The sequence below is a fragment of the Mesocricetus auratus genome, unplaced genomic scaffold (assembly GCF_017639785.1).
Source record: "Mesocricetus auratus isolate SY011 unplaced genomic scaffold, BCM_Maur_2.0 Super-Scaffold_100007, whole genome shotgun sequence".
Taxonomy (NCBI): Eukaryota; Metazoa; Chordata; class Mammalia; order Rodentia; family Cricetidae; genus Mesocricetus; species Mesocricetus auratus.
This window is the reverse complement of record NW_024429191.1, coordinates 68,385,889-68,411,692: the sequence shown is the minus strand read 5'-3', so window position 1 is coordinate 68,411,692 and position 25,804 is coordinate 68,385,889. Positions and strand designations below refer to the sequence as shown.

The 25,804-nt window shown below is 42.3% G+C and overlaps 1 protein-coding gene across 3 annotated transcripts in view; it reads right to left on the bottom strand.

The window, feature by feature from the left end:
• The window catches only part of Mmd (monocyte to macrophage differentiation associated), a 76,362-nt gene that overhangs the window by 11,927 nt on the left and 38,631 nt on the right, over positions 1-25,804 (bottom strand). For all 3 annotated transcript variants that reach the window (XM_040749469.1, XM_040749466.1, XM_040749467.1), the window contains exon 7: positions 10,189-10,346. In XM_040749469.1, the coding sequence (XP_040605403.1) occupies positions 10,189-10,346 (158 nt within the window). The remainder of the gene's footprint in view (positions 1-10,188; positions 10,347-25,804) is intronic.

The window sequence follows — 25,804 nt, the reverse complement described above, 5'->3', positions numbered from 1 at the left end:
GCTTTTCATCATTGCGTTTTACCACAGCAATAGAAACCCTAAGGAAGACAGAGGTATAACCTAACAGTTTTAGATCATACAGCTTCCAGGTGAAAGAGCTAGGATGTCAAAAACGACATCCATCTGACCCCAAAGCTCACACTCCAGTAAGCATCATCACTTAGACCTAGTGAACACTTCATAAGTACATGACATTGTCTCGGTTTTCATCAAAACAAGTGTCACATCACAACAAAGCTGCAAATGGGGTCCGGAGAGACCAAATCATTTGTCCAAGCTAACGCTGGTACAGATACATGAACTCACACCGCCTGGACTTGAATTTCTGAACTCTTTGCAGCCTTCCCAGTGTATAACAGAGGTAAGCTTACAGACACAGATGACTAATTAAGTGTTGTCTGGCTGCTTTAATGCCCAGCTGCACGGTTAGCTATCACCAAGTTTTATCATCTAAAAACTCCTATGGATGCCTGGCTAGGAATAGGTATTTCTGAGTTTCACAGTTCTCCATGGAGCAGATGGATCAAAAAACACAAAGTCTGTGTGTGCAGCACTGGATTTTTAAATGCCAGCCTGAGCACTGGCAGAGAGGAAGGATTACCTAGCGTCTAGGGTGAAAAATAAAAGCCTTTGGAAACAGCAGCTCTGCTCGTTGCTGCCACCTAGCAGTGAATGTTGGCAATTGCTCGGAAAAAGAAAATGAAAATCCCTATGTACAATTTATTGAACCTCTTGGGTGTCAAGTGTTGCCTGCACATCTTTTTCTCTCCTACAAATCCTAATCTGAGATGTGCTTTTATTTTAAGAATTAGACACCTATAGATACCAAGTAACTTGCCAAGGAATTTGACCCTAATCTGTGCTCTTGGAACCCTTATTTCCACTATACTGTGTCGGTTCTCAAAAAGTGTTATTTCTTGGTAGCCTGTGATTTCTCCATCTTGCATTTGGGATTGCAGATTGTCCACACTCCATTGGAACTGTGATGATGCTGTCAGGAAACATATAAGCTGTGGGTGTCCATAGGCGAGGGCTCTCCACACCTACAGTGTTGTCCAACTCTTGTCCGTCCTCATGATGATGAGGACCTACCTCTACTTACTGATTAGGTGCTGTAGTGACTAAAAACACTGGTCAGCCTCAGAGCACACCAGAGACCTCTGAATAAGTTTAGGAGCTGTGGAGGGCTCTGTGGCATGTTAACTTACTTTAATGGCTAGTATTATCAGTCAATTTGACAGGATCTAGAATCACCTGGGAGATGAGCCTTGTGATGGTTTGAATACAAATGAACCCCCCATAGGCTCACAGGGAGTGGCACTATTAGGAGGTGCGGCCTTGTTGGAGTAGGTGTGTCTTTGTAAGAGGAAGTGCGTCATTAGGCACTAGGGGGTGGGGCTCTGAGGTCTCAGAAGCTCAAGCCAGGTCTAGCTGCATTCACTTCCTGTTGCCTGCAGATCCAGACGTAGAACTCTCAGCTACCTCTCCAGCACCATGTCTGCCTGTGTTCCATCATGCTTCCCACTATGATGCTAATGGACTAAACCTCTGAACCGTAAGTTAGTCCCAATTTAATGCTTTCCTTTGTAAGAGTTGCTGTGGTCTCGGTGTCTCTTCACACCCTTTAGGCATTCCTGTTGGGGATTAACTTGGTTGAGTTAAATAAGGTGGAAATGCCTACTTCGGGTGGCATGGTTTCCTGACTGGGATCCTGGACAGTGTGAGCAGAGAAAGGGAGTTGTGTTGTGGAACAGAATATCCGTTTAACTATGTGAAGATGTGTTGTATTTGTTTGTGTTGCAGAATAATCGTTTAACGATGTAAAGATGTTACTTTTGTTTACACTGAATTTGTTTAACTAGGTAAAGATGTGTTGCTGTTTTATCTTGTCTGCCTAAGGCACCTGATTCATTTAATAAAATGTTGAACGGCCAACAGCTAGTCAGAGGAGGGATAGGCGGGGCTGGCAGGCAGAGAGAAAAGGGTAGCTAGCCAGCCAGCCAGGGGCCAGCCAGCCAGTCAGGGGCCAGCCAGCTAGGGGCCAGCCAGCCAGTCAGGGAAGAAGCAGGAAAGCAGGATGCTCAGTACATATATGAGGTATACGAGCCATGGGGCAGCACACAGATTGATAGAAATGGGCATATTTAAGTTAAAAATAGCTAGAAATAAGCCTGAGCTGAAGTCAAGCATTCACAATTAATAATAAGTCTCCATGTCACGATTAGGAGGTTCAAGAAAGCCTGCTACAGAGCGGAGCACAGGGAACATGTATCCATGGCTCTCTGCCTCTTGACTATGGGTATGATGATGTGGTGTGGCCAGCTGCTTCAAGCTCCTGCTGCTGGGGCTTCTCCACCAGGGCGGGTTGTGTCTTTGAACTGAGAGTCAGAATAAACACTGTCTGGCTTAAGTAGATTCTGTCAGGGTGTTTAGTCAAAGCAACAGGAAAAGTAACTAGGCCATCTACCTCACCCCATTATCCTTTTCCCAGCATCACAGTAGCCATGGAACCCAATGACTTCACAATCTCGGTGGCTTTTAAAATCAGCATTCTTGTTTATATGGTGGGTTACACTGATGGATTTTCCTATGTTGAACCATCCCTGCATCCCTGGAATGAAGCCTACTTGACCATGGTGGATGAGTTTTCTGATGTGTTCTTGCATCCGATTTGCCAGTATTTTATTGAGTATTTTTGCATCAATGTTCATGAGGAATATTGGTCTGAAGTTCTCTTTCTTAGTTGTGTCTTTGTGTAGCTTGGGGATCAAGGTTATTGAAGCCTCATTGAAAGAGTTTGGCAGAGACCCTTCTGCTTCTATTGTGTGGAATACTTTGAGAAGAATTGGTATAAACTGTTCTTTGAATTTCTGGTAGAATTCTGTACTCAGGCCATCTGGCCCTGAACTTTTTTTGGTTGGGAGACTTTTGATGACTGCTTCTATTTCCTTAGGAGTTATAGGTCTATTTAAATTGCTTATCTGTTCTTGATTTAATTTTGGCAAGTGATATCTATGCAGAAAATTGTCCATTTCCTTTAGATTTTCAAATTTTGTGCAGTACAGGTGTTCAAAGTATGACCCGATGATTCTCTGGATTTCCCCAGTGTCTGTTGTTATGTCCCCTTTTTCATTTCTGATTTTGTTAATTTGCATGTTCACACTCTGCAGTTTTGTAAGTTTGGATAAAGGTTTGTCTATCTTGTTGATTCTCTCAAAGAGCCAACTCTTCGTTACATTGATTCTTTGTATTGTTTTCCTAGTTTCTGCTTTATTGATTTCAGCCTTCAATTTGATTATTTCCTGGCACCTACTCCTCCTGGGTGAGTTTGCTTCTTTGTATTCAAGAGCTTTCAGTTGTGCTGTTAATTCTCTAGTGTAACTATTCTCCAGTTACTTCATGTGGGCATTTAGTGCTATGAACTTCTCTCGTAGCGCTGCTTTCAAAGTGTCCCATAAGTTTGGGTATGTTGTTTCTTCATTCTCATTGAATCCTAGGAAATCTTTAATTTCTTTTTTTTATTTCTTCATTGACCCAGGAATGGTGCAATTGTGCATTATTAAATTTCCATGAGTTTGTAGGATTTCTGCAATTTGTGTTTTTGTTGAATTCTAATGCATGGTGGTCTGATAAGGGGCATGGAGTTATTCCAATTTTTTTTGTACCTGTTGAGGTTTGATATGCTGTCAAGTATGTGGTCGATTTTTGAGAAGGTTCCATATGGTGCTGAGAAGAAGGCATATTCTTTTTTATTTGGATGGAATGTTCTATAGATGTCTGTTAATCCCAATTGGGTCATAACTTCTATTAGTTCCTTTGCTTCTTTGTTAAGTTTCTGTCTGGTAGTCCTGTCTAGTGGTGAGAGTCGGGTGTTGAAGTCTCCCACTATAAGTGTGTGAGGCTTTGTATGAGATTTGAGTGGATGCCTTTGTATTTGGGGCATAGATGTTCAGAATTGAAGCTTCATCTTGGTGGATTTCTCCTGTGATGAGTATGAAGTGCCCTCCTTCATCTGTTTTGATTGATTTTATTTTAAAATCTAATTTGTTAGATATTAGGATTGCTACCTAATTGTTTCTTGGCTCCATTTGATTGGAAAATCTTCTCCCAACCCTTAACTCTGAGGTAATGTCTGTCTTTGAGGCTGACGTGTGTTTCTTGTATGCAGCAGAAGGATGGAATCCAGTGACAGAAAGGGAGAACTGATGAGCAAAGGAGTTAAAACTGGGCTGGTTTAACCTACAGAAACAGTTGACCTGAAAAGAGGGAGCTCTTGGAGCCCAGATTGATGGCTGGGTGGACAGCATGGGACTGATTCAGACCCCCTAAATGTGGGTGTCAGTGAGGAGGCCTAGGTAATCTATGGTTCTTGGGTAGTATTTATCCCTGTCGCACAAATAGACTTTGAGTGCCCATGCCACAGTGAGGGATGCTTTCTCACCCTGGATTCTTGTGGGAAGGCCTAGGCCCTGCCCTGGATGAAATGACAGACTTTGGAGATCCACCATGGAGGGCCTCATCCTCCCTGGGGATTGGAGTGGAGATTGAGTCGGGGACTGAGGGTCCTGTTGCGGAAGGTGGGGGAGAAGGGGAGCGAGAGGGAACTGGGACTGACATGTGAAACAAGCTTATTTCTAACTTAAAATTTTTAAAAAAAGGAAAAAAATTAAAAAAAAATAAAATCAGCCTCCTAGCAGCACAGTGAGAGCAGAGCATGTTTGGGGGACCACTGTGGTGATACATTGTTTATGATTTAATAAAGTTTGCCTAGGGTTCAAATGCAAAGCCAAGCACACTAATTAGCCATAGAAGTTGGGCAGTGGTGGCACACACTTTAATCCCAGGACTCAGCAGGCAGGCAGATGGATCTCTCTGAGTTCAAGACCACCCAGGATTACATGAGAATGAATCAGTCTAAAAGAGTAACAGAGCTCATGCCTTTAATGACAGCACTAGAGAGGTAGATAAGGAAGAAGCAAAGGGTCTCCTGTGAGATTCAGTTTCCAGTCACAGGGAAGACAGGATCTTCATGTCAGCCTTGGTAGAAGTAAGAGCTACTGGCGGGCTGCTTTGCTTTTCTGATCTTCAGCTTGAAACCCAATGTCTGTCTTTGGGTTCTTATTATTCGTGCTAGTGCCCACGCAAAACCTAACACAGAGAACTGTTGCTATGCGGCTGTCGGGAACTCCCTGAAGACCTCTACTTGCAGAGCTTGTCTTTCATATAAAAACTAGCACTAAGTTTAGTGTCTAACATGGACCTAATGACAATATTTTCATACACACACATCACTGTACATGGATCTCAGATAATATTTTCATACACACACATCATTGTACATGGATCTCAGATAATATTTTCATACACACACATCATTGTACTTTGCTCATGCTCACCCTTCCACTGCCTCACTCCTATTGATTGGTCTTCTCTTTTTTACTCCTATTGATTGGTCTTCTCTTTTCCCTAAATAGCAGCATCCCTTCTGTTTCTATGTTAGATAGATGACAGAGAGATATAAGTAGATAGAGATATGTATATATATGTATATAGCTAAATCTACATTTTTAAAAGTTTTATTATGTATGCAGTGTTCTGCCTGCAGGCCAGAAGAGGGCGTCAGATCTCATTTCAGATGGCTGTGAGCCACCATGTGGGTGCTGGGAATTCAACACAGGACCTCTGGAAGAGCAGCCGGTGCTCTTAACTTCTGAGCCATCGCTCCAGCCCTACATTTTTGTATCTGAAAGAGAAACATTTTGTCTTTCTTTTCCCCATTATTTGCTCTTGTTCCTATGACCTTCCCCTCTTTGAGTTCCTTTCGCCTCCCTTACAGTTTTATTTAATTTTATGTCATGTGTGTATGTGTGTGTGTGTGTGTGTGTTGTCATATTTATTTAAATCTATATTTCATGCACGGGAGAAAGCATACATTATTTGTTTGAGTCTGGACTATTTTACTTAATATCATTACATCCAAATCCTTCCTTTGGTGTAATTTTATTCTTCTTTATGGCTTAATGAAACCCTACTGTGTATATAGGCCATATTTCATTTATCCATTCATCTATTGGTGGCCACCTAGGCTGGTCCTATATCTCGACCATTGTGAATAGTACAGCAACAAACACAGCTATGCAAGCATCTCTGGAACATGTTGACTGGGGTATTTACACAGGAGTGGTTTATATGGTAATGCTATTTTTCGTTTTTAGATAAACCTCTATTCAGATTTCCATAATGGCTGTGTCAGTTTGTACTTCCACTACCAGTGCATGAGGGTTCATCTTTCCACACATCCTCTCCAACATTTGTTATTGTTTGCTTTTGATTGTTGTTGTTGTTGTTGTTTTGGGTTTTTGAGACAGGATTTCTCTGTGTAGTCCTGACTGTCCTGGAACTGGCTTTGTAGACCAGGCTGGCCTCAAACTCATAGAGATGAGTCTGCCTCTGCCTCCCGAGTGCTTGGATTAAAGGTATGAGCCACCACTGCCCGGCTGCTTGTTTTCCTGATGATTTTCTTGACTCTGTTGACCAGTATGAAACAGAATTTCAACGAAGTTTTGTGGGTTTTAATTTTTCTACAAATATATTATTTAGTTTTAAAATTAAGATATAATTATATCATTCCTTCCCTTCCTCTGTCCAACCCTTTCTGTTTATCCCCCTTGCTCCATCTAAAATTCATGACCTTATTTTCTTTGCTGTTGATTTTGTATGTATATATTATCCATGTACATAGATGTGTGCATACGTTTGTATATATGCATAAATATGTAAATGAAACCTGATGAGTCCACTAAAGTATTGCTTCTATGTATATGATTTCAGCCCTGACCATCTGGAAATACATAGCCATTCAAGAAGATCATCCCTGGTGGCAGCTAAGTCTTTAGCTGTCTGTCGTTCTTTGTCTAGGGATGGGACTCTGTAAGATTTCCCCCTTTGCAGCTGGGATTGACATGTGAAACAAGATTGTTTCTAACCTAAATAAAAATAATAATAATTAAAAAACGATTTCCCCCTTGCACATTAGCACATCTACTGGTATTGCCTTCATTCAGGTCTTTTTTAGGAAGCCACATTATGGAGGTATCACAGGTGTAGCTTCTCTATCATTTTAGGAGATGTAGTCTCACAGTAGACTTTTCTGTTCCTCTGGCTCTTACAATCTTTCTGTCCTCTTTTCCTCCATGCTCTCAGAGCCTAAGATGCAGGAATTGTGTTATGGGTATATGTTATGGATTGTGTTATATCCACTGGGCCTGGCACCCCTGATTTGTTGATTTCTACAATATGATCAGGTGTTGTTTTCTTAATGGTCTCTATTCACTGTCAAGAGAGTCTGCTCTGATGAGGTGACAGCTACACTTCTCTGTGGGCGTAAGGTTAAGCTGTAGAATCTAGTTAGGAATTATGCTAGTCTAGTAAAGTGGCAGCAGTAGGTTTTCTTCTAAAATCCATGACCTCTTAGTGTAGTTTTACTTTGAATTTCCCTTATGACAATGGATGTTGAATACCTTTTTCAAACATTCATTTGCAATTTGTATTTCTTTCTAGAAGTCCACTCCATTCATTTTCCCATCTCTTGATTGGATGACTCATTTGAAGTCGTTATAGAATATACGTATTAGCCCCTGCCAGATGAATGGCTGGCAAATGTTTCATCCCATTCCGTAGCATGTCCCTTCTCTCTGCTGTTTCCTTTGCATGCAGAAGTCTTTTTTTGGTTTTCAGTGCTTGCTATTACTTTATGAGCTATTGAAGAATCCTTTCCAGAAAGTCCTTGTCTGTGCCTGTGTCTCAGGGAGCTAGAGTTTAACTTTCTTTGATCTTTTCAGGGTTCTGTTGATAGGACAAGTTGGGGGCATTTGTAAACAGTCATGAGCAATGGCTCACCATTGAGGTTGCTAGAGCAGAGGGCACATTTGGGACCAAGAGGAAGCTGAGAAGACTCAAAAGGAAAAACTCCAGCCTGAGATACTCCCAGGAGATGTTGGAAAGCTACAGCAGCTTTAAAGAGATCTAGAAGGCCATACATGTGTGCAAGGCTGTGCCCAGCACAGACCCGAGAGTATCCCAACTTCTTACCTTCGGCTGACAGCGATTCTCCACATCAGTAGGGAGCAAAGGCTGTGGAGGCAGACTTGTAAATGCCCTGCCAGAGTAGAGAAGGTGCATCAAAAAGCTCACAGAGAGGTCCTTGGCAAATGGTATACTGCATTTAAGATCATCTCTACTGAGTACTTAGCTGACCACCAACTGATTGGGTGGAGAATTCTCAGATTTAGTTTTTTTGTTTTGTTAATGTTTCTTTGTTTTGTTTTTTCAAGGCAGGGTTTCTCTGTCTATGAGTCCCAGCCGACTTGGAGCTCACTCCAGGCTAGTCTGGAACTCGCTGAGATCCGCCTGCCTTTGCCTCCCAAGTTCTGGGATTAAAGGCATGAACTGCCACCACCCGGCCAGAATTCATTCAGAAACACCACTATATAAGCAAACAACAATGCAATAATAACAAACTCTCAAGAGGAGATCGTATCTGACTTCCATGGGTGTCATATTGTACTGTGAAAATTATCCAGATAACAACAACAAAACCTGTTAGGCATGAAGAGTACAGCCTGTGTTCAGAGAAGGAAGTGTTCCATGGAAATTGCCCATGAGGAAGCTCAGACTTCAAATCGGCCATTATCGCTATGCTCAAAGAACTAAAACCATGTGCAAAGAATGCAGAGGAATCGTGAGAACAAACCTTGCTGAATGGAGACCGAAATACAGAGCCAGAAGTTGTAAGGAAAGAGCCAGACAAGTTTTGTAGAGTTGAAAAGTATACAATAAATGTGATGGCTTGAGGAGCTTGCCACAGACGGAAGCTGCAGGGTGGATCAATTGTGCTTATGAAGTCTGGGGAAAAGAAAAAAACTCATCAAGATCAACAGGGTTCACCAGAGACCTGTGAGGAAAACAAAAAACAAAACCAAAAAAGCAAGTGGAGAACATGCTAGAATGTATGAATAATGATATATCTAAAAGGAGAGTGGCGAGAAGAAAATGAAACCTTAGTAAAGAAGGACTAAAGGTGTGGCCCAGTGTTGAGCATGTGAAACTTGGCAAATTTTAAAAAGACAAACCCAAGCCAGATGCGGAGATACATGCCTGTAATCACAGCACTGAGGTGGATGAGGCAGAAGGATGACATTTTAGGTTAGCCTGAGCTACTATACTAGTTACTTTTCTCACTGTTGTTAACAAAATACCTAAAAGCAATACTTTAATGATGTCCTTTCTTTGGCATACTGGGGATAGACTTTAGGACCATGCCCACGCTAGACTAGTCCTTCACTACTGAGACACATGTCTATCCTACCTCACCAAATGATTTAAAAGGAAAATGATTTATTTTGGCTGATGTTTGCCCCTTTGCTCAGTAGCCATTCCATGTTCGTGGGCATCTTCACAGCCTCCACTGATCATTTCCTTCATCTTCACATCCTGGTACCCTGCCCTCTCAGGGGCTGCCTGCGGGGATCTTACCCCTCTCTAACATTGTGCCTATAAGCCAGAGGACAACCTGCCAGTTCTTTCCTTCTAAAGTATTTATTTATGAGTACTCAGTAGATTATTAATGGTAGGAAAAATTAAGAATTAATTTCCGTTTCTGTTTGTAAAAAAAAAGAAACCCAAAACAACTACCACCACCAAAACCCCCCACAGTTCATAAAATCACTGTTTCTGTCACGACCAACCAGGAAGACTGTGGATGGTACTGAAAGAAACCAAACCAGGGTGCTGAAAACTGTATAGCCATAGCCCAGCAGTAATTTCTTTAGAGACAGCTGAGGGCATGGGATTGGCTTCATTGGATCTGGATGAATTGGTAAGGTTTGTTTGCTATGAGGCAGTCAAACTATACTTGTGTTTCTTCATCTCTAGGAAAGAGATAGCCATACCTGTCATGCCTGCTGCATGAGATACCATGCAGCTGTAATGAGATGGGTTATGAAGGTGACTTGAAATATTCAATGTCTGTATACTTTTCTTGTAGTCAGTCTCTGATGGGGGAAGTCCTTCTGTGTATATGTTTGTCTTATTGGTTAATGAGTAAAACACTGATTGGCTGATTGGCCAGGCAGGAAGTGACATAGCTGGGCAGAATCAGAATATAAGCAGGGACAAACAGGAAATTACCCTCTTCTCCTCTCCTTTCCTCTCTTCTCCTCTCCTCTCTTCTCTTCTCCTCTCTTCTCTTCTTTTCTCTTCTCTTCTCTTCTTTTCTCTGCAGAGATGCTGACCCAGCTGTCATCATGTAGCAGGCAAAGGAGTTGCAAGTCTGGTGAGCCAAGACCCTGTGGAAATATGTGGATTAGTAGTTATGGGTTAATAATTTAGACAGAGCTAGCCAATAAGAAGCCATAGCCAGCGGCTAACAGTTTTATAACTAATACAGCATCTGTGTGCTTCTTTGGGGCAGAGAAGGGTGGCAGGCCTGGCCAGTCCTGAAAGCTCATGTCACAAGTCTCTGATAGATAGTGCTATCATTCAATAAGGGTTTATTGAACTTCACTAAAGTGGGGTCTGTAATCTGAGATAGTGTGATGAGTATCTAGAGTAATGATATGGTACAGGAGCTCTCCTGTGTTCATGCTAGTGGATGCCTTCTGACTAAGTGTGGAAAATAGGGTAAGATTTTTGGAGTGGGATCAACTATGGGCAGTTTGCCAAGCAGGCAAAGAGGTCTAGAATCTACAGAAAACCAAGTGTAAGAGGTTTGAAGTCCAATGTGAATTTGAGTCTCATTCTACTACTTCTAAGTTAGCTATTATTAGGCAAGTGCACCTATGTATGAGGGCACATATGTGCATGTGTGTATATAAGTGTGTATGCATGTGTATATCTTAGCAATGTATCCAACCCATATTAAACATCATTTATTATTAGCTTACCAATAACGCTCCCATCTTTCATCCTTTGTTCTGACTCTGAGCACAGGCAGTAGCTAGGTGCTTTTCATTGACTTCTCTTCATTGTCATAAGCTAGAATATCCTTGTAGAATGAGTAGCCTTCTAGGCCCATGCTAGCTAGTGATCTTGTGTATAGCGTAGGGTCAGGCAAGATTGCCTTTGGAGAGTGAGAGGCAGCTGTGAATTAGAATCAGTGACAAGAAGCAAGATTAATGCCACAGATTGCACTCAAATGCTGAGGCTGTGCTAGCCCAAGGAAGTGGACTGAGTATAAAAGAAGACAGTGCCAAAGAAGGAGATGAAGAGTATAGGAAATGGCTGGACTGAACAAGGGCACCCGTGCCGCCACTTCGGGTACAGCCATTCCATCGCAACCTGCTCCATCTTCCCTACAACCATCCTTTACCTGGAATTTTTCCAACATTCGATCCAGTTTTTAAAAGCCGTAACCTTCTGGTATGTTAGAAGGTAAGAGGGAGGCATTGTAGGTGGAGACTTGGGTTTTCTATTATTGTTTCAGCCAGAACAAATGTTCCATTTTCATTTCTCTTAAATTCAGATATATTAACAGTGTTTGCAACAGTCTATAGCGACCTTTCCAGGAGCACACACCCTGCAGCTTGGCCAGCCTTCTTGTTTCTTGTATTCCACTCTAAGTAAATCATGTGAAGTGCTTTCTTCATTGAGTTTACCTCTCTCTGCTGCAGAATACCTTGTTGTCTTTCTTTAATCATCATTTGGCCACAGGTCAAAGCCTTACCCTCTGGGGACTTGCTTCAGTCAGCATGAAAGAGATGGGCCAGGGTGTTAGGCTGTTTAGAATCGTCAGTACACAGCCCGCCCCCCAGTGAGTGAACCCCAATGTAGTGTATGGTATTGCTCCTTAAGGGAATTGTTGCCTCTGTTCAGTTCAGTACCTTTGTACCTGGGAACTCACAAACAAAAAATAGAGTCCCCTTTACAACATATGCATATGCTAACTTTCCATTTTGAGAACATTGCTCAGTGATTTGGGGAAGGATCATGGTCGTTTATTTTTTGTGTGAAATGTTGATAGTTAGGAAATGATTTCAATGTCCACCTTCTGTTGTCAGGAAAGACACTTCTGCTAATGTAGCTGTTGAGATGGCTTAGAAACCCTTCAACATTACACACGGGGATTGGTGCCCCCTGGTGGTGATCTGTAGCCATGCAGATGTTTCTAAGATGGCCATGACAGGGAGCCCAGTTCTAAGCTCCAAGGTAGACTGTTTTTCATAGGTTAGCTTATTCATCTTCATAGCAATCCAGTAACAAGTGAAGTAGCTTAGTAACTCATCCACAACAGCATAGACAGTGAGTGGCAGAAGAGGGGTTTGAATCTAGGCAGGTTAGACTGCAGGCTTTGCCTCTAATTCCTATGTTATGGGAACAGACACTACAGTCTGTTTATAAAGATGAATCAATGGCAGTACCTTTGGAATGATCGCACAAAAACATTGGTAAAGATTCTCCAAAGAAAAAGAACAACCAAACTACACAAAATTATTTAATATATGCATTACTTAAAAGTATCCAGAGAGTGTACAAGCAGTATTTGGGGAGGGGGCTGCTTCTCATTTTTTCCCTTATGTGTAGGTCACATGTCTCTGCTTCTTTGAATATCTCACAGCCATTTCTTGGAAAGTGGATAAATTTGATAAACCACTGTAGCAGCTCTGGGCATTGGTCTCCCAAAACTTGCTTGGGGAAGGCCTAGATGTTGCACTTAACAGACAAAAATCTCAAAGTAGCTGCTTTGATGCACCACGCCTGCAGGGTAACCTGTTCTTGGAGTAGGAGAAGGTGAAGGCATGATGAAAATCTCACCAAATACATAATCTCAGTAAAGAGACAATTTATTTCCCAAAGAAACAAGGAGAAAACAATAAGAACCAAAATGAATATTTCCAGAGAGAGGCTCCATAGTAGATATGAGCCGGCAAAAGAAAGAATTAATGAACGGATAGACTGATTGATAGACATTAAATATCTGTGAGGTCAAAAGAAAAAATAAAGTAACTAGAACCCCAGTCATATGTGGGACCATTAAACACACCAACATACATGAAACGAGGTCAAGAGAGGGATGGAGAAGAAGGGATGGGAGAAACTGAAAGAAATAATGGATAAGATGCCCAAAATTTGGTGAGAAGCATTAATCTACATCCAGGAGATCAGTGAACACCAAGACATGCAAATGCACAAAGACCTGCACCCAGGCTTATCCTAGTCAGATGTCAAAGAAATGAGAGAACCCCAAAATCAGGGCTCTCTAAACACTGAAAGTCAGCTTCTCATAGGAAACAGTGGAGGCTGGAAAATTGAAAGAAGTCAATTCAAAGACCACAAAGACAAATCCACAAAGAATACAAAATGATTTTTATTATTTTGGGAAACCACTTGGCACACACTCAAAAAGCTGAACACAGGACTGCTACATCACCTGGTAAGTCCACTCTCAGAAAAACAAAACTTTAAGCTTACACAAAAAAACGTACATACTAATGTTCAGAGCAGATGGTTTATGAAGCTAAAAAGCAGAAGCACTGCAAATGTCCACCAGTGGGTGAATGGCTAAACAACATACACACGGAGTGGTATTTGGCAATAAAAAGGAATGAAGCACGGTCATGTTTGGGTTGCCAGTGGGGATGTGTTCTGAGCACCGTGTTGTTTAGTGATTTTATCACTACATAAACATCACAGAGTACCTTTCACAAACCTACACCGTACAGGTGAAGCTGTTGACATGGCCTCTTTATGCAATCAAGAGGTTCGGTAATCACCAGCTGCATAAGGCTTATGGTGGTGTAGCAGGGCATATTAATTTACACCAAACATTTTTCAAATGTGCAGGAGTACACTTTAGAGCAATGACAAAAGAATAGCATAAGAAGTTCATAAACAGGGACATGGACGCTTAATCATCACTACCAAATATTATGGTGTGGTTGTTAATTACATGTTCCGTACTTGCATACAATTGGTAACACAGTACACCAGTATTATCACAAACACACCAATAACATGTTGTACCACTATAACTACGCAATAGTTGTCAGGGGGTTTTTCAATCGTATTGTAATCTTCTGGGACCACTGATTTACATGTAGTATCTTGACTGAAATGTCCCTTAGACATGGTTCAGCTTTGCTGAAGATATATGATAAACATGGAGGAAAGAAACTATAAGGAAAAGAAAACAAACAAAAATAATTATTCTGGGTGGTGAGATAGTTCTATATCTATGAGATAGGCCCCTGTTGCCAAGCTTGAAGACCTTAGTTTGATCCTCAGAACCCGCCTGGTAAAAAGAGAGAACCAACTCTGACAAAGTCCTTTTACCTTGACAATGCTCTGTGGCATGTGTGTGCCCCCTACAACAAAATAAGTATAAAAAGTATGCTAAATGAAAAAGTATCCATTCACAAGAGGTCACAAAGTGCACCAGTCTATTTCAGAAAATGTCCAGAATAGATAACTACATAGAGATCGAAAATAGATGAATGGTTGCCTAGGGATGGAGTGGTGTAGGATGGGGTAATGGTTGTTGAAGGGCAGTGATTTGTTAGAGGGGGAAGAAAATGCCTTAGAGTTACAATGTGGTGAGTGAGTTGTATTATGCTTGAGTCCTATCTCCATGAAGCTGAATTTTTAAGATGAATTAGACAGGCTCTTGGCCCTTGGGAAGTTTCTAAGAACAGTGTGCCTTCAGCAGTCTTTGTGAATTAGATTAGAAGTCAACACAGAGCCAGCATGATTTCTCTGGGGGAAGAATTAAGCTTTAGGAATTCCAAGCCCCTGATAAACTCTCAGAGCACAGTCCTCTCTTAATTGAGAGTGCATTGTACTTTGAATAGAACAACATCCTTAGGGTCTGTGTTGAAACCAGCTCAGAGAAAGAGGCATTGGGACAAAGGAGGGAATGTTCAATTTGTGATGAAAATGAGAAGGATGAAATAGAAGCAATGGCAAGGAGGAGGCTCGTCTTGTTATATCCTGTCAGCTCAGCATAAAATGTAGATAACTTCATGAGCAGTGGACCAAGGATAAACAGGTAGTTCAACTAACAGACTGAAGGGCTCTTTGAAGGTGAGGGATTGCTGGTAAGAAGGATCTGAAGATGAGAACTTCAAAGCCTTGGTTTGGGAAGGCGTGCGGATCTGTGAGAAGGGCGACACCCAGTATGTTTGTGAGCAGATGAGCTGAGGTGGAAATGAGGAGGTCCGTGAGTTCAGAATGCCCAGGAATTAAGTAAGCAGCTAGCCTGCTTCAAAGTTAGTGGAGTGTGTGATTGAGGGGACAAAGATAATGCTTTAGGTCCTAAATTCTTCACTCAAAGAGTAACACGTGAGGAGAAGAAAGGGGTGGCATAAACCAGCCCCAAATTGGAAGAAGTTGTGTTTATAATGGCTGTGTGGTGTTGTTTCCTTTGGTTTTTAACAGGAGTGATTGTCTGGAAGCGGCAGTGCGGACAAAGAAGACACCAATCCCACCATCTAATCTTGAACAGTGGTAGACTAGGACAATTGTTGAAAAATTTGGGATACTATTTCAAAATACCATAAACCAGGTGCCTTATAGACAACAAAAATGTAATACTCAAAGTCTAGAGATTGGGAAATGGAAGCTCATGGTATTGGTAGACTTTGTTGTCAGCTGAAAGTCCACTCCTCATAGATGGTGCCTTCCCTCTGTTCCTATGCTCAATGGAAAGGACAATCTCCTTCCACTTTCTTTCTGTATGTGTCTCAATCCCATTCACAAGGACTCCTGATTTAAGAGGTCCCTTCCTCTCAATACTGTCATTGAGGTTAGGGGTTCAACACATGAATGACAGGCCACAGACATTTGGGTCATAGCAGGTGACACAGTTATCTTGAGTTTCACCAAGGGAATGAAGTATAGCAGATGCTCAAAGAACATCTGGGAATGTGGGTGAGTTTGTTAATCACCTAGTAGGTTCTTGGTGACAAAGTGATGGGGGCTGGAGGGAGGGCAAAAGTCAGGACTATTTAGAAGGGATGTTACATAGATATGTGGTATGTTTATGTTTATGGATGCATGCGTGTATGTGGTGCACACATGTGAGCATGCACATGGGTGTTTGTTATGTGGGGACACTAGAGGGCAACATTAGCTGACTTGCTCTCAGTCTCTACCTTATCTTTTAAGCCAGGGTTTTTAATCAAGCCTAGAACGCATAGATTGAACTAAATTTGCTGGCCAGGGAGCCCTAGGGGTCCACTTGTTTCTGTCCTCTGCAGTGGGGATTATGAACATGTGTTGCTGCTTTTACGTGCATACCACTCAGTTCTTTAAACCTGTACAGCAAGTACTTTACCATCCCTCTGTCCTTAGGCAGAAACCTTTTCAGTAGCACCAAAATAGCTGGTTGTTTGGTATACAACTTAATATGAGAAAATTTGTTGAGGCCATACATTTATATGCATATAAAACAATTCTCCCCATCCTTTAATAAAACAACTGCAGAGAATCCCAGTGGTATCTGATTCGGTTTTATTTTTAGCCCTTTTAAATGGCTTCCTTTGTTCTTTTAGATATCTTGGGTCCTCCTTGGTGGTTTGCGGCTTTGATTCTGTTCAGCTCAGCTGGAAAATAAACCATTAGGGAAGTGCACTTGCTCTGTACACCCAGCAGCAACCCAAAAAGAATATGTATTTCATTAGTGCACCAGGATGTGGGAAGAAGTGAGAAATCTCTGGAAATGAAAAGGCGAATGACTAGGAGAGATGTCAGGCCAGCTTTACAAATTTCATTTGGACTTTTTCCAGACATCTTAGGAATCCAAGCTGCTGGAGTAGATAAGGCAGGGAAGATGCTCAGGTGTGTATTCAGCAGAGGAGGAATCTTCTTCCTCAGGTGGGAAAGGGTTTTGTTTGGTGCAAAATAGTATGTGAATCAAAGGAAGCACTGTGGTTCCCAAAGAAAAGAAGATAGGAAGGCCACAGGGAAAAGAGGACACACAGGAGCTGTGACTGTCCCCCTGGGTAGGGCCCCATCTGTGGAGTCAGAACCAGGTTCAGCCATCCACTGATCTGAACACAATACTATATGCCATGTGTGAGAGCCCAGCTTAGCTTTTATGTGTGTATGTACATGTTTGTGGATGTTCATGTGGGGGCTACATGTGTACATGTGTGCAAGTCTGTGAGAGGTTAGAACTTGACATCTAGTCTCTTCTTCAGTTTCCTCACTCACTTTCTACTTTATTTGTGTGAGGGATGTGTGTGTTGTACGTATGTGATCTGTATGTGCATGTCTGTCTGTGTGTGTGTGTGTGTGTGTGTGTGTGTGTTTGGTTGTGTGTGTGTGTAGTCTATGTGTATACATGTCTCTATGGTATGTGTGTGTAGTCTGTATGTATATAAATATCTCTCTGTATGGTATGTGTATGTGTGTGTAGTCTGTATGTGCACAAATGTCTCTCTGTATGGTATGTGTATGTGTTTGGTAAATGAGAATAGCAGTATGGCAACCATATGGAGGCTGGAGCATGACTTTGGGTGTCCTCTTCCATCACTCTCTGCCTTATTTCTTTGAAACAGACTCCTTCACCGAACCAGAAGGTCACTTTTTCAGGCAGGCTGGCTGGTTAGCAAGTTTTCGGGCTCTACCTGTCCCCAGACCCCAACCGTGGGGCTATAGTTACAATGTGGTCTGGTTCTTGAATATTAGGACTCACTCAGGCCTCATACTTGAAAAGCAAGTATTCTTGACTAGCAAGCCAGCTCCCGAAGGCCTTGGCTGCATTAGATGCCTGTGAACCCTGAGGACCTTCCTGTCTCTGCCTCCTTAGCATGGGGACTGCATACGTACACTGCCGTGCCTGGAGTTCTATGTGGGTTCTGAGGATGAAACTCCAGTACTTGTACTTGAACAGCAAGAACTTTACCCATTGAGCCATCTCTCCAGCCCTGGGCCCAGCTTTTGATGAGCTTGGAGAAAGCACTTGTTGAACTCTTAAGAGTCACTTTTAGGGTCATTCACTGGAGCCTCACTTAGAGGTATTACATTGGTAATTAATTGGTAATCTAAATGAGATAATGTATCTATTCTAGCAAGAAGGAACACTGTTTTCTTTCCAATTTGGTTACCATAAAAACTACATATGTTGCTCTGGTAAACAGTTGTTTTCTCTCCCTAAGTTCAAAAATCATGGTTCTTTAAAACTGAAATTACTGTTGTTATTTTTGACTTTTAATCACTCTTCGGTAAAGAAGCAGCTTTATCAACACACTTATCTCACAGCAATAATAACAATTACCTTTCTTGAGATGTTTCTGTTGGTCAGTCTGGTGCCATGCATACACAAGTTATCCCCACTTTCCCAATAACTCTGTGCAACAGTTATAGACACTCAATTTATAGACGAAGTACTTGGAACATAGACAATTTCTGCTACTTAGCCTGGACTCCTTCACTAGTGATAAAATCACAGAGAAAAATTTTACTTAACTCACTTGGTATCATGGACAAAGCATAGGCAACTGTGGGTTAGACTCCTAGCAAGGATTCCAAATCCCTGCAAAATGTTTCACTAGTCCTGGGTCACTGTGATCAAATGTGAGTGGCATCCCATTAACCATAGCAAGTATAAATTCACTCATTTTATTTTTCTTGGATATTGAAGACCTTTATTAAAATGGGGGTGTAATTTGATCTGTGTGTATAAGTATGTAGTGTGTGGTATGTGGAGAATGGAGGAGAACTCTGGGCGTCCTCCTCTGTTGATCTCTGTCTTAGTCTCTCGAGACATTGAACCCAAAGCTTGACATGTGATAAGGCTAGCTGACCAGCAAGCTCCCAGGATGCACCAGTCTCCATCCTTCCACACTGAGGTTCCAGGCCCGTGTGGCTGTGCTCAGGCTCTTATGTTGATGCAGGGGATTGAACTCAGACTGTCCATCTTATACTTGTACACCAAGCTCCTTTACCCACTGGGCCATCTTCCCGGGCACAAATGAAGCTTCTTTAACTGGGGAGCCTGGCCTTTGATTCATTCTCTTCCTGTTTCCCACTGTGTCTCTGGGCAGTTTCACTTGTATTCAAGTTGGCTGTGATGACCAATGATACCTTGGTCACCTTAGAATTGTTAATTATACTTTAGTGTCTTTTCAGAGTTTAAAAAAACCATAGATAGCCAATGCCCAATAGATATATTTCCCAGAGTTTCTAAAAAAAAAGTCTAAGCTACAGATATCCTGAACTGAGTCCATTGTATCCCAAACAAACTTCTACATTGTCTATATCTTCCCAGTTGGCAAGAGCAGGATCCTGGAACTTTATTGACTTTTCCCTGTGCTTCTATTGGTCACCAAGTCCTGTTAAGGAGAATCCCCAGAGTCTCCTGATGGCCACTCCCAGCAGCATAAGGCAAGTCATCAGAAATAAAAGTATTTAAGCCCCACGCTGGTTCTCTTGAATTAAAATCTCTGAGTACAGGACCCTGAGGTTTATATTTTAATAAATACTCCAGGTGATTCTGGGCCACTCTATAAATTCATCTTCATTTACATCTCTCTATTTATTCCATCCCAGGAGCTGCTAAGACATACATTCATTGTTTCACACCTGAACTGCTACAATCACTTCCCAACTAGTGTGCCATTCTCATGAGGCCCCTGCCTCCTACAGGTGTACGCGCGCGCACACACACACACACACACACACACACACACACGCACGCACGCATGCACGCGCGTACAAACTTCAATCGTCTAGCATATCCTTCTCCATCCTTACATCTCTCCAGGTTATTGTCCCCAAATATCTGATCATGTTCAATTCTACATGAAACTAACATTATCCTAACACATAGTTAGTCAGGACTGTTCCCAAGTGTGGTGGTTTGAAAGAAAATGGCCCCCAAAAGGAGTGGCACTGTTAGGAGGTGTGGCTTTGTTGGAGTAGATGTGGTCTTGTTGGAAGAAGTGTGTCACTGTGGGGGTGGGCTTTGAGGTCTCTGTGCTCAAGCTATGTCCAGTTGCTTCTGCTACCTGTGGATCAAGATGTAGAACTCTTAGATCCTTCTCTAGCATCATGTCTGCCTTGAAGATAATGAACTAAACCTCTGAAACTGTAAGCCAGCCTAGATGAAATGTCCTTCATAAGAGTTGCCGTGGTCATGGTGTCTCTTCATAGCAATAGAAACCCTAACTAAGGCATCAAGAAATATGGTTAAGACATATGATCTTAGGTGACTACAGGGACATTTAAAATGTAATGAGAAACAACGAAGTGGTTGCAGGTAGGTGAAGGATGGAGAGGTCTCAAAAGCAGTGAGAGAGACCAGATGGAGAACTCTACCCAGTTTTTCCCGCTTTTGCCACCATCGGTGCAGGAATTTGGAGATGACACAAAGTATGTCTGAGGAAGTTTATTTCAGAGTGAAAGCAGACACCAGGAGAAAGTGTGGATGTCTCAAGAAAGTTTGCCAGCCTAGGATTTTGGATGGCATTGTGCAATCCAAATTATTAGTTATGAATTAAGGTGTTGAATGCCTAGTCAGTACATGGAGATCTGTAACTCAGACACAGTCCTACAAACAAGGGCTCAAGAGAGACAAGGACCTAAAAGAAAACTGTGCGTCCCAGTCTGGAATAGCCTTGACCAAGTGTTCAGTCATGTGGAAGGAACAGGTTAAGCCGTGCTTCCTGGAGAGGTACATTTCTGTTGCCTATGAAATGTATCATACCATGTGAACAGTTACTTATCCTCCCTGGTTATAAATTTTTTGATGGTGTATTTTGTATCTTATGTTTTTCTGCTTCTAAACCCAAGTTAGTTTGTGAAGCTGCTGTTGGAAATGCACTGGGTTGGAGACAGTGTGTTCTGGCATCCTCTGCTGTGTAGTTGTGTCTGTCCAACAGTGCCCCCACCAACCCCTCCCATTCATTCCCACCTGCCACAGCCCAGGAAGCAAGGCTGTACACTTCTGTTCCCTAACTCATTCACAAATTCAGTCTGAGAATTTAAAAACTCACTTATTAAGTTGGAACTATGAAGCTCTAGCAATGTTGCGGGGGAGCAGAAGTGGTTTTAAAAGGTGCTTAGGATTCCCCCGTGTGTGTTTCACTTTCTAGGGTCCTTTCTTGTTTAGGCTGTCAGGGCAGTGTCACCGCCATAGCAGAAGAGAAGATGAGCAGATGGCATCAACCTGACTGCATAGGCAAAGGATATGAGAGATAGGCTGGGACATGACCAAAGTGACAGAAGAGTTCGAGGTGACAATAATCCTCTCCTGTCCTGACTTTTCACAGAGACATCTGGACATCTGTGTGGGTTAAAAGCGGTGGTGGCTCACGCCTTTAATCCCAGCACTCGGGAGGCAGAGGCAGGCGGATCTCTTTGAGTTCGAGGCCGGGCTGGACCGATAGCCTCCAAAACAATACAGAGAAACCCTGTCTTGTAAAAACCAAAAACAAACAAACAAACAAACAACAAAAAAAAGTTCAATCAGCCAAAGGAGAGAGCCCCCGGTGGTGGCCAAAGCCAGAGCATTTTGAGCAATAGAGCAAATCAAGTAGCATATTTCAGAAAATAAAATAAAACCCTTGACTATATATGGATGGAAACAAATGATGGAAGAAGCCAACTGCCTGGAGAAGTCCAAGTAATTTCACGTACATGTTCCATGTTCAAGGGTGCGGAGCCTAACTCCCTATTCCTTAACTATGGGCTGAGCACTGTGATGTCTTTCCTAAGGGCTTTGTGGGGAAAGGGGGGAAGACTACTTAGAGAGAAGCCATCTGACAAACACTTCCTCAGCCAGGGATGAAGGTCAGCATTACCGGTGATGGGTTATGAAGGAAGAACGTACCCTCGATAACACAGAATGCAAATATCATTGGAACTCTACAGTCTCCATCAAAAACCCAGAACTACTAGATGATTGTAAGAAAAATGTCAGACAAATCCAAATGAACTCACCTTATACAACATAGTCAACTATCACTTTTCAAAACAGACCACACACACACACACACACACACACACACACACACACACACACACACACACACACACTACCACCACCACCATCAGGACCACATCACCAGCAACAGCAGCAAGAACAACAAAACTGAAAAACTGTTAGAGCCAAGAAGAGTCAAATAAGACACAATGACTAAATGTAACATGGTTTCTGTATGGGGCCCTGGATCACAGGAAGGGAATGTGAACAAGATACACATTTTACTTACTAGCAATTTGTTGATTTTGGCGCATTAACCATGATTAATAAATACATTCTGATGTCTAAGATATCAGAAATAGGGCAAACAGGGCATGGGGGTATGTGGGAACTCTGTATTATCATAGCTTTTTCTGTAACTCTAAAATAAAAAGTATACCAAAATAAAATAAAATTTAAATACAAAGGTGAATTACAAGATGGAAAAAAGCTTTCAATTTGCTACCATTAGAAGGCAGAGGTCCTCTTTAAAAATCCTGTGTGTGTGTGTGTGTGTGTGTGTGTGTGTGTGTGTGTGTGTGTATGTATGTGTATATTACTGTGGTTGGTTTTAATGTCAACTTGTCACAAATTGCAAGTGTCCTGACTGCCCTGTTTGGTGTAAGATGACCCACCTGGATGTGGGCATAGCAGAACAGCTTTTCCTTTTCCTACCGTGGCTGTCCCTCTTGCTACTGACTTAATTTGTCCTCTTGCTGTTGCTGTTTGTCTCTTCGTTGACAGAACCAGCATTTCCAAGCTTCCTTGTAGACTAGGGACCAACAGACTTCCAGAAACTTTCTGGATTCTGGCACCATGTTGAGACTGCTAAGAAACCATCCAGTCTTAGGAACTAAGCGAGCAATGACCAGGTCCCCAGCTCTCAATTCTATTGTTACATATGTATTTCATCTCATTCGTTTTATTCCTCTAGGGAGCCCTAATACGTGCATGTTTGTGCATGTTCATGTTTGTGACTATGGACATATGTATGCCAACGTGGAGGTCAGAGGACAGGTTGGTGGAGTGTTGGCCCTCAGATTCTACCTCATGTGAGAAAGAGTCTGTTGTTGTTTGTTGCTGAGAATGCCAGGGCAGTGACCCCCAAACTTGCTGGATTCTCTTATCTCCATCTCTATCTCTCTTTAGGAGAGCTGATACTAGAGACATAAGCTTTGCATCTAGGGGTTTGGTGGTTCTGAACGCAGATTCTCTTGCTTGCATGACTAGCCGTGAGTCATGCACCCAGGCTGCATTACAACTTTCTGCCCCATAAGTCTGTTGGGTGTGCAGTCAGCTTTGGTGGAACTGGAGGGGAAACAGGCTCTGTGTCTGGAAACAAATATGTGACCTCACCAGTGCTCAGTGGATTCCAGACACACTTCCAGTCCCTCAGTCTTGTTCCCTAGATCAGTAAGCACATAGGTCATTTTAAAGACATATCTAGAGCCTGAATATCAACTGCGTCACCCTGTTTATTTACAGAGACCGGCAACGTGTGGGAGGCAGACTGTCTTTGAGTGTTGTTTAAGTGCCATGCTGACTTAACCTTGCCAACGTAACCTTTCTTATTCTATTTCTTCATCTACAAAGTGAAGATAATGACAGTCCCTGGAGTAGTACAAGGTGAAGGTTAAATTATACAAGATATGCGAAAGCTTTCTGTGACCTAGAAAGGACTTTGCGATCTTATTTTGGAATGTCTTGGGGGAAATGAGGATCTCCTTCAGTTTTTCACCTTTTTAAGCAGCCCTGTGACTTGTTCAATCAGTTTGGTCTGTCAGACATCCTCCAAGTGTCATTGATATGCTGGGTACATTAAGAAGTGTCTCAGACTGCTAATGGCATCCCTGGAAATAGAAGATGACAAACTAGTCTTTTTCGATTCTCATGACAAGAACAATAGGTGACGAGATGGGTAAACTACCTGGGGAACCCATGAGAGGCATAGCTTAGCAACAGTGTCTGTGGCTGCTGGGAACTTAAAACCCCAACCAAAATGGCCTGAAGAAGTTGTTCACTCAGCCAATCGGAAGGTCTCAATGTGGGTGATCATCAAGGTTTAGTAAGTCATTGTCTTAATCATAGCTTCAAGGACCCAACTCAAAAGCATTTTGTTATCTACACTGACATCTTGCTTCACCTTTAACTTCCTTAGTATTGGGAGGACTGCCAGCAACTAGCAGGGCTTCCTTGGCCCTAGTAGATACGGTAAGATGGCTACAATCCTTGACCTTAGCTACCATCTGAGTTAACTATCCTCTAGTCTAAGACTTCCTAAACCTGGATTGCTTCCACCTGAACTACTTATCATTTATTTTACTGTCACTTTTATCTTTTCTTGTTCCTAGTCTCCCCCTTTGGACTGTAACTTTCCATGAGGTCTTGTGTTTCACCTTGGCCATCGCTGATCCCAAATTCCCTCATAAAAAGACCATGTCTCTCCATAGTCCACAACAGAGAGAGCTAACATCTGCCTCAAGGGCTCTTTCTTCTCTGTTCTCCTTCATGTGCCTACGCTACTGCTTTCTTGGGTTCTCACTGCTGATCTGGGGTTCTGTCCATTAAGGATATTCTGGAATAAGAAAATGCTAGCTGTTCTCTGGAGAAAGTCTAACCAGAGCAGGCATAAGTTGGAATTGTCTGGGTACCAAAACCAGGACCTGTGACTGGAGGAGCCTGGACGGAAGTTGGAAGAGAAGCTTGTTGGAAAGATTGTTATGAACAGAGAGGTAAAACAAAGGTACCAACAAGGTGGGTAGTGAAGTAGGCAGGAAAAAAACCACAAGATGGTGGGTGTTGATCAGTTCAGCATGGCGGAGTCTGAACGGAAGCTGTGCCCTGCAGAACACCTACTATCTATGTTCTTGAACAGCTTTGCATGTGGAGACTTCAAGAATCCTGTGAAACAGTAATAATTTTTCATATTTAAGAGCATTGTATAACTCACTGAACCCAGTCTTCAACATCTCTCTATTATTTGATTGTCACAGTTTCTAAAGATTGGTTAACATGCAATCAGACAAAACAAGCTTCAGAGTACCTTTCCCAACACCACACAGGTTGGGGTGGAGAAAGCTGGATGGAGACATTCTTCAAGTCTTGAGCTTATTCTGCCTCAGTGCAGCTGGAAATGGGATAGTCTTGAGACAGTAATAGGTTTATAATATCTCTGGCCTAGATTTCCTGTGTAGACTTGTGTTATTGTGAACACCTATATACATATGACATTATCAATAATGCAACCTTAAAAAAATTATAGGACCACAGTTGAAGCACTTGGTCAGTTCCTGTAGAATACATCAAGGAGAGGTCAGGCCTAAGGCAGCCAGGTGCTGAGAGGCTTGGGCTTTAGTGCTCTAAGAATTAACTTTTAACAGGAAGGGGAACATTTGGGAATTAAAAAAAAGAAAAGAAAATCACATGCATGTTCAAGCAGCTAACAGAATGAAAGGAGAAAAACACAATGGAATGATTTGCTCCCCCAGGGTTTTATATTCTCTTGCCAGATCCTTTAATTATATTTCTATTCTTTTTACCCAAATTTAATTTCACCCGAGACTTAAATAAAGAACACAGGGTGCCTCATAGAGGACTCGGTAAAACAGTCTTTTATTGTGCCTGAGCTCTGGCCCTGCTGGCTTTCCATCTCCCTGTGGTCCTGGGTCATTATCTCCTAGGAGGCTCTGCCCCTCGGCTGTAACATAGGATTTAGGACATTTGCCACTCAGTGGCTTCCAGAAAACCTGAACAGGAGCCAGAGTGACAAGCATAAAGATGCTCAAGCAATTTCCAAAGAGAGTTGTGCTTACTGCATCTCTCAGAATCCCCATGGATTCCGGGGTT